General features: G+C 40.7%; 1 protein-coding gene across 1 annotated transcript in view; it reads left to right on the plus strand.

Annotated features, from left to right (window-relative positions):
- Smc3 (structural maintenance of chromosomes 3) overlaps positions 1-6,677 on the plus strand; it is a 38,247-nt gene extending 31,570 nt beyond the window's left edge. Inside the window, exons 22-29 of the mRNA XM_031390665.1 lie at positions 791-898; positions 1,430-1,538; positions 2,624-2,871; positions 2,959-3,171; positions 3,386-3,577; positions 3,710-3,887; positions 5,507-5,613; positions 6,233-6,677. Of these exons, the coding sequence (XP_031246525.1) occupies positions 791-898; positions 1,430-1,538; positions 2,624-2,871; positions 2,959-3,171; positions 3,386-3,577; positions 3,710-3,887; positions 5,507-5,613; positions 6,233-6,304 (1,227 nt within the window). The 3' untranslated portion in view covers positions 6,305-6,677. The remainder of the gene's footprint in view (positions 1-790; positions 899-1,429; positions 1,539-2,623; positions 2,872-2,958; positions 3,172-3,385; positions 3,578-3,709; positions 3,888-5,506; positions 5,614-6,232) is intronic.
- The last annotated feature ends 2,149 nt before the right edge of the window (positions 6,678-8,826 follow it).

The following is an 8,826-nucleotide window of genomic DNA, read 5'->3' on the forward strand; positions in this document are numbered from 1 at the left end:
ACCAGGCTGGCCTCGAACTCAGAATTCCGCCTGCCTCTGCCTCCCAAGTGCTGGGATTAAAGGCGTGCCCCACCATTGCCCAGCTGTGTTGGTGTTCTTAACTGCTGTGCCATCTCTTCATTCTCCTTGGTAATATGTCTTTTTAGAGGGAAAAAAAAAAAACTAGAACAGAAACAATTTGAAAACTTTTAAATTTCTTGCCTGGATATGGAGATCAGAGACCAGCTTGTGAGAATTGGTTCTCTCCTTGTACCCCATGGTCCCAAGGATCAAGAAAAGTCCCATTACATGGCTAGAGAGATGACTCAGCAGTAAGAACACTGATGCTCTTCCAGAGGTCCCTAGTTCAGTTCCCAGCAACCACATGGTGGCTCACAAGCATCTATAGTGGGATATGATGCCCTCTTCTGGTACACAGGTGTACATGCAGATAGAGCACTGCACAAAATAAATCTCAAAAAGAAAAAAACCCAGCTCCTGTTTCAGTTCATTTGAGTACAAGCACATTTGGCGGCATTTCCCTGACTTTCTTCCTTAAGTGTTACTTTATTGTTTGTGTGTGTGCTGTTTGGTGGGCTGCATGTGTATGCTGCGGTGCATATATGGAGGGGAGGATAGCCTCATATGAGGGGCTGACTCCTATTTCTACCTTTTTGTGGGTTCCAGGACTAAGCTCAAGTCATCCCACAGTGTGACAGAAGTCTTTACCACTTACTGAGCCATCGCTGGCCCTTAACACATTTCTCGACACATTTTAATGCTTGTGTAATTTTTCCTTTTACTATTCTAGGAAAACAGACAGCTGCTAAATGAAAGAATTAAACTAGAAGGTATTATTACTCGAGTAGAGACTTACCTGAATGAGAATCTGAGGAAACGTTTGGACCAAGTAGAGCAGGTATTGTTTTCTGAGAGTTCCTTGCTGATCATAAGTGATAGGAAGTGTGGCAGTGAGCACTCACTGAAAGGGTCAGTCAGGCCAGAGGACGCCGAGTATGCTCCTTAGGTTGGAAGGCTGGCACTGCCACCTAGTATGTGACCTGCGCAAGTATTTCATATTTCTGTTCCGATTTTCTCTAGTATAAAATAAGTGTAATAGTAGCATCTACTTTGCATGATTACAGTCATGATAAATTCTAGATGCTCGCATGCTTAGTGATAGTTTACAGTTTCCTAGTAGTTAGGTACTCAGATTTTCTAGTAATTGCATCAAGTTTTTCCTCTAATGGCTTTGTAATTACGTCCAAATACATATACTTATAAATATACATGTACATGCATGAGGGCAAGCACATAACATATGCTTCCTTGAATGTTCATTTAAATAACTAGTTATAACATGTTTAATGTATGTTTATCTTAGTATATATAACTCATAATTCATACTTTGAGGTTTAATCTCATTAAACTTTACTCTTTCGTATTGCAGGAACTTAATGAACTGAGAGAGACAGAAGGTGGTACTGTTCTCACTGCCACAACATCAGAACTTGAAGCTATTAATAAAAGAGTGAAAGATACTATGGCAAGATCAGAAGGTAAATGCTTAGTTTAAATCTTTTTCAGAGGCCTGGAAAGTTGGCTCAGTGTTTAAAAGCATTGGCTGTCCTTTCAAAGACCTGGGTTCAATTCCCAGCACCCACATGGCAGTTTACAATTGTCTATAACTCCAATTCCAGGGGATCTGATAACATCTTACACACATACAAGCAGGCATAACAGCAATGTACATAAAATTAAATCATTAAAAATATTTTTCAGTATTTCAATTTAGTTTGTTTTGCAAAATTGTTTACTACAAAATGAAATACAAAACCAACTGTTTTATTAAAATATTTTTGGCAATTTTATGAGACTAGTAAATGTTCTGTATTTTATTTATTGGGGAGAGAGTGAGATTAAGGAGGAAACTAGAGAGAATGCGGGGATTAGGGCTTGGCTGCACGGGGAGTGGTTATGACAGCTCTTTCTTTCTTCTCCGTGCTGATGTTGGGCACTGAACTCTATCCCGTTGGTCATCTGGCTAGTCGGCTCACCCATTTGTTTTGTTTTTGAAACAAGTCTTAACTGTAGCCCTAGCTGGCCTAGATCCATGTAGATTAGGCTGACCTTGAACTCTGAGTCTGCCTGTCTCTGCCTCCCCAGTGTTGGGGTTAAGCTGTGTGCCCCCATGTCCATCCAGTTACATATGCTGTGAACAAAAGACATGACACCCTTTTCTTTGTTCCATCATGGTGTGCATGAATGTCCTGGCTGATACTCTCAGGAGTGTTGCTCCTGCTGATAAAAGGCTAGTGCTAGGTCCTTATCAGGCCATGCACCAGAGTCACTGTCCAGTTCCTAACTGATGATTAAGCATGGTCTGAAGGAGGGAGTATCATTACCTCTTTAATGCATATAAATACTATGCATAATACAGTATAGATATGCAAATAATTCTACAAGTTCTCCTGTGTTAGTGCTCAGATGAAAAGTGTTTGGAATTAGGTGATCTGTAAACTTCACAGTAAAATTTAAACACCAAGAAACCTTACAACTTACTTAAAGCCTACTCTGATAAAGTTCTGATTATGAAATGGGTCTTAATGCCCTCCATTTTGTTGTCCCCCCCACCCCATCTTAGATTTGGATAATTCCATTGACAAAACAGAAGCTGGAATTAAAGAGCTCCAGAAAAGTATGGAGCGCTGGAAAAATATGGAGAAAGAACACATGGATGCCATAAACCATGATACTAAAGAACTGGAGAAGATGACCAACCGACAAGGCATGCTGTTGAAGAAGAAAGAAGAGTGCATGAAGAAAATCCGAGAGCTGGGATCCCTTCCCCAGGAAGCATTTGAGAAGTACCAGACGCTGAGCCTTAAGCAGGCACGTCTCACGCATGTTAAGGTTAAAGTAACCTTGTAAGATTCCCTGTGCTGCGTGAGTATATTCATGTATTAATTTCTCTTTTAGTTGTTTCGAAAACTCGAGCAGTGCAACACAGAGTTAAAGAAATACAGCCACGTGAACAAGAAGGCTCTAGACCAGTTTGTGAATTTCTCTGAGCAGAAAGAAAAGCTGATAAAGCGACAAGAGGAATTGGATAGGGGCTACAAATCAATCATGGAATTGATGAATGTACTTGAACTTCGAAAATATGAAGCTATTCAGTTAACTTTCAAACAGGTATGTTCTATTAATAATTAAAACCTAGTTTGGAGGTAGATCTAATGTGTGTAAACTAATCCAGCTCACACGTCACTAACATAGTAAAGTGAGTTGGAGTTCTGCAGCTCTGGAAAGAATCGTGTTTGGGAAAGAGTTAAAAATATCTCTGCTTGCTTTTAAATACTTTTTTCAAATAGAAATATGCCTAAGCAACATTTGAATTTTCTTTAAGGTATCTAAGAACTTCAGTGAAGTTTTCCAGAAGTTGGTACCTGGTGGCAAAGCGACTTTGGTGATGAAGAAAGGAGATGTGGAGGGCAGCCAGTCTCAGGACGAAGGAGAAGGGAGCGGCGAGAGCGAGAGGGGCTCTGGATCACAGAGCAGTGTTCCATCAGTTGACCAGTTCACAGGAGTCGGGATCAGGGTAATTTTTCTTATAGCATTATCATAATAGAATTCATATTTTATTTTGCCTCAATTGCTCATCGGCCACTTAATTTTGATAGATGGTGGCGCCATCTTTTTTGGGGTAGTAACACTTTTTATGTTCTCTTAGGTGTCATTTACAGGGAAGCAAGGGGAGATGAGAGAGATGCAGCAGCTTTCAGGAGGACAGAAATCTCTGGTAGCCCTTGCTCTCATCTTTGCCATTCAGAAGTGTGACCCCGCCCCCTTTTACCTGTTTGATGAGATCGACCAAGCTTTGGATGCTCAGCACAGAAAAGCTGTGTCAGGTACAGTTCTGATTTCTATCCAGTGAGAGCTTGCTGTGCGCTGGGGAGATGGGGAATAAAGTGCCTACTATGCAAGCAAGTAGCACACAGAGACACGAAGATCCTGGGAACTCAAAAGCCAGCCAGACTAACCAAAACCAGGAGCTTCAGGTTCAATGGTGGGGGGTGGGAGTTGGGGGCACCAGGACAGCTCAGCTGATGAAGTTCCTTGCCACAAGCCTAGGAGCCTTATTCCAATCCCTGTGTCCCACAGAGTGGAAGAAAACTAAGTCTCACAAGTTGTTCTCTGACCCACACCTGTGTACGCACAAATGTGATTAAAAATAATCAGGAGGACAGCAGTATCAGCCTCTGGCTTAAATGCAAAACTGGCTGGCTGGGGATCGAGTGCTCACCCAGCTAGCATAGAACCATGGGCTTGATATGCAGTACTGCATAAACTGGGCAAGGTAGCACTTGTCTGTGCTGTTAGCATTCGGAAGGTGGAGTCAGCTCAGGGCCAGTCTGGAATGCATTGAGCACTGTCTCAAGGAATGTCTTAAAGATGACAATGGCAGCTTAGCCCTCAGTCATTTGTGTGGACAGTGTATATTCAATAATATTTTCTCTGAATAGTTTTAATATTTTGGTATTAGACTGTTTCAAAGTTTACTTTTGACAAATAGATGTAATTCTTCCACTTGAAAAATCCTTCAATTAAATTTTTATACAAAGGCCTTAAAACTTGTTTTGTCTGTCTTTTCAGTGAAGAGTAGTTCTTGTGGGGGTGGAGCTGGCTTAGCAGTTAAGAGCATTGGCTGCTCTTGCAGAGGACTTGGGTTTGATTTCACACCCATACGGTGTGGTTCATGGCCATCCATGATTCCAAAGGGGATCCAACACCCTCTTCTGATGAGGGAGGGTACTGGGCACACACATGTATATATGCAGGCAAAACATTTGTACAGAAACATATGCACAGGATGTTCAGAAAGTAGTGCTTGTCAGAATAGAGATGCTGAATCTGATCTCACAGTTGAGAGGAGGGGGAGAGTTAGCTTCACTGTGTGGGAAAGAAATGCTTGGCTCTCACATGTCTATCCTAAAAGTCTTCTATTTCAGGTTTTGTTTTTCTCACTTTGAGATAGTGTCATGTAGGATGGTCTTGAATAATTTCTGATCTTCCTGCTTCTGGTATCACCATACTGGGTTAAAAGTTTCTTTATAGTAAATAAAAATGTTGCATTTTTAATTCTGTCGCTGTAACATATACTAGGATTAGAGATTTTATTCCTACTTTGAAAAGTCAAGTGGATAGTTTGCTGACAATAAAAATCACAGGCTGCTTTACAGATTTGAATTGTAGACAGAAATAAAAATAGTTGCTTTTTAAATTTACAGGAGTGAAAAAAGATTTATTGGGCTGGTGAGATGGCTCAGCAGGTAAGGGCACCGACTGCTCTTCCAAAGGTCCTGAGTTCAAATCCCAGCAACCACATGGTAGCTCACAACCATCTGTAATGAGATCTGATGCACTCTTCTGGTGTGTCTGAAGACAGCTACAGTGTACTTATGTATAATAATAAATAAATCTTTTAAAAAAAGAAAAAGATTTATTAACTTACTCTTTGTTTTCACAGATATGATTATGGAACTAGCTGTACATGCCCAATTTATTACTACTACTTTTAGGCCTGAACTGCTCGAGTCAGCTGACAAATTCTATGGTGTAAAGTTCAGAAATAAGGTAATTATACTTTGTTTTAGGTTGATATTTATTTTTTATTATATTTTTTATTTTGATTTTGTTAGTGAAAGATGACTTAGAAAGTCATTGTTTAAATGATGTCTTCCTCAAAAAGGAAAAGCTTTTAACTGTCACCCATTCGTTACCTTGATTTTCATTAAGAGAAAGAGCTGTGGGTGGTGACTGCTTGTCTAGTAATCATAAGGCCTTGCTCTTCAGCAGCCCCCAAACAAGTTACTGTAGCCCAGGCTGCCCTAGACTGGCAGCCTGCCTCTGCCTGCAGAGTGCTGGGATCACAGGTGTGCACACTGACAGTGCAGGCTGTAGAGTGCTGGGATCACAGGTGTGCACACTGACAGTGCAGACTGTAGAGTGCTGGGATCACAGGTGTGCACACTGACAGTGCAGGCTGTAGAGTGCTTCTTACGCTTCCACAGTGATAGACAGGGTTGTAAAGACTTCTAACAGTTGGTGCTTCCGAACCACTTGATATGGAATGTAAAATTAAAAATCTTATAGGTGGTAGGCTGTGTATATTAGATACTACCCTATGCAGTGTAAGTACTAACTGGTCTGGTCCTCTGAGATTTAACAGATTTTAACATTTATTGTTCTTTAGGTTAGTCACATTGATGTGATCACAGCAGAGATGGCCAAAGATTTTGTAGAAGACGATACCACACATGGTTAACTGAAGGATGATGCCTGCTGTCTTGGAAGATGTGTATAATAATGTGGTCTATACCCAGGAACTGTAAATTTTAAAACTAAATATTTGGTTATTATTGAGTTTTTGGATTTAGTATACACAGTCCTTTTATACTTGTCTTTGTATTTTATAAGCTCCCCTGTAATGTTACATTTCTACGTATAGTTGAGGAATTTTATTTCCTATGCGGCTTTTTGTAAAGTGTCCTCCTATTTTAAATCTTTTGAGATATTCTAAATATTCTTCCCAATTATTTTATAGCTTCTATTAAATAATTGGTTTGTGACTAACTTCGTGTAAATGTGGCCTTTGGTCTTTGTAATGGTTAGAAACATTAAATACATATTTTGCATAAGAATGTGTTGCTTTCAGTTACTAGAGGATTAAAAAGTACAATTCCATATTCTGTTCATTCCATCACTGGGTTTTCAATTCTGGTCATGAGTTATAATCTGTTTTGAATTTTCCAAAGTACCACAGTGTTAAAGTCTTTCCTTGGGCTAGTCCAATCATAATCGTAAGGGAGTGCTGTACCAACCACCATGCTTAAAAGTTCCTCGAGTGGTGCAGAGTTTGGGGACTGCTAAAAGCCTTGCTTTTACTAAGTATGGTAGTCCTTTCAACATTCTTGTCTGTGTACATCCATACACACAGGGATTGGACCTCATGGGTCTGATTGTAGATGTTTGTGAGCCGCCATGGGACCACTAGAAGAACAGCCAGCGCTCCTAACTGCTGAGCCATCTCCACAGTCCCCTTTCAACATTGTAAATTTAATATGACTATCTTAACCAAAGTTATGGGTTTGGAAAAGCAGTTTTAAGTGCGATTCAGATGCTGATGCCAAAAATGAGCCATGCAGTTTCCTTGTTTGCTAAGTCAGGGCAGTTTCAGAAGACATTTTAATACATTCTGAGCCCTGTGTTCAGTTCTAGAACCACAAAAAAGTAAGGTTCTGTTGCTGAGGCCATATGGGGCATTTTGTTGGTTTTTAAATGATTTTGCTGTTCATATGCCATAAAATTTACCCATGTATGCCTGAGTGCAGTTCATCATGTCAGTGCACTCAGAATTGTGTGGTCATTTTAATTTTAGAACTGTAGGTGTGAATGGACCCACTCCTCTCAGCCTCTGGTGACCACAATAGCTTTTAGTCTTCTATCTACTGTGGGTTTGTGTGTTTCAGTTAGTTCATGTGGATCGTACAAATACTGTGACTGGCCACTTTCACTTGGCACAGTGTGGCGAGGTTCAGTCACGTAATGCCTGAGTACTTTATTCTTTCCTGGTGCAGACTGTCCTGGTGAGGCTATGTACCAAGGCTTGCTTAGCCCGTCAGCAGGCCTTGCTGCTTCCTACCTTCTGCTTCTGTAAATAATGCTGCAGTGGATGTCACTCAACAGGTGACTTGGAGTCTGTTAATGGACTCACCCATTAATAGAACCTAGAAACACTGAGAGCCACTTTAGAATTCATAATGAGACTTTTCATTGAATGTAAGGAGTACATTATATGTGTGCGTGCATGTGCACACACATGCAGTGGTCAGACAACTTTGTGCAGTCAGTTTTCTCCTTAGACCCACAGGTGGGTTCCAAGAGTCAAGCTCAGTCTCTTAGGCTTGCAGAGCATACACTTTATGTATGAGTGCTCTGTCTGCATATACACCTGCATGCCAGAAGAGGCCATCAGCTCCCAGTATAGACGGTCGTGAGCCGCCATGTGATTGCTGGGAATTAAACTGAGGGCTTATGGAAGAGTAGCCAATGCCCTTAACCTGCTGAGCCAGTCTGACAGCCTCAGGGCCTGAAGACTTGTGAGTGGCATGTTGATGCCAAGACATTTACTATTTGTGATAATGTTTTGGAACCAGGGGTTAAACCAGGATTTTATGCATGTGTAAACACAGTGAGCCCAAGATCCTTAGCCCAAAGTCTCATACTCAGTTATTTAATCATAATTGGAATTTAACTAAATTTATATAAATTAGTCTCAAATTCTTGAGTTCAAGTGATTCTTCTGCTTTGGCCTTCTCAGTAACTCAGATCATAGGTGTAAACCACTGCCCTGTTCATCAAACGTGTGACGTTTCTGATGGTTGCCTCTGCAAATCAGCCAGTAAAGTTCTTTAGTGCTGTGTTATCCCCTTTAAATAACAGAGTAAACTGGTTAGGATTTGTGTGGGCATTTTTTAGGAGATGACACAATTTTAAAAATAATTTTTGAAAAGTACAAATTCAGAAATGGGAAAGGGCAAAAACTGATTTTTGAATGATTCTTTTTTAAATTAAGCATCAGCAAAAAGTGTATTTTCAAATACTTGCTTGTCTTGATCGTTTAGAGGTTTTTCTAACAACTCTAGAAGGAGCTAGTTCACCATTCAGCTCACAGGAGCCTGCAAGTTTGGAAGGAGACTACACTGTTCTAGCCCGGGGTCCTTCCAGGCCACAGCAGCAAGCCGCTGGCTTCACAGGGTGGGCGCTGCCTGTAGGAGACTGTGCCTT

Source organism: Mastomys coucha, unplaced genomic scaffold, assembly GCF_008632895.1.
Source record: "Mastomys coucha isolate ucsf_1 unplaced genomic scaffold, UCSF_Mcou_1 pScaffold21, whole genome shotgun sequence".
Classification (NCBI taxonomy): domain Eukaryota; kingdom Metazoa; phylum Chordata; class Mammalia; order Rodentia; family Muridae; genus Mastomys; species Mastomys coucha.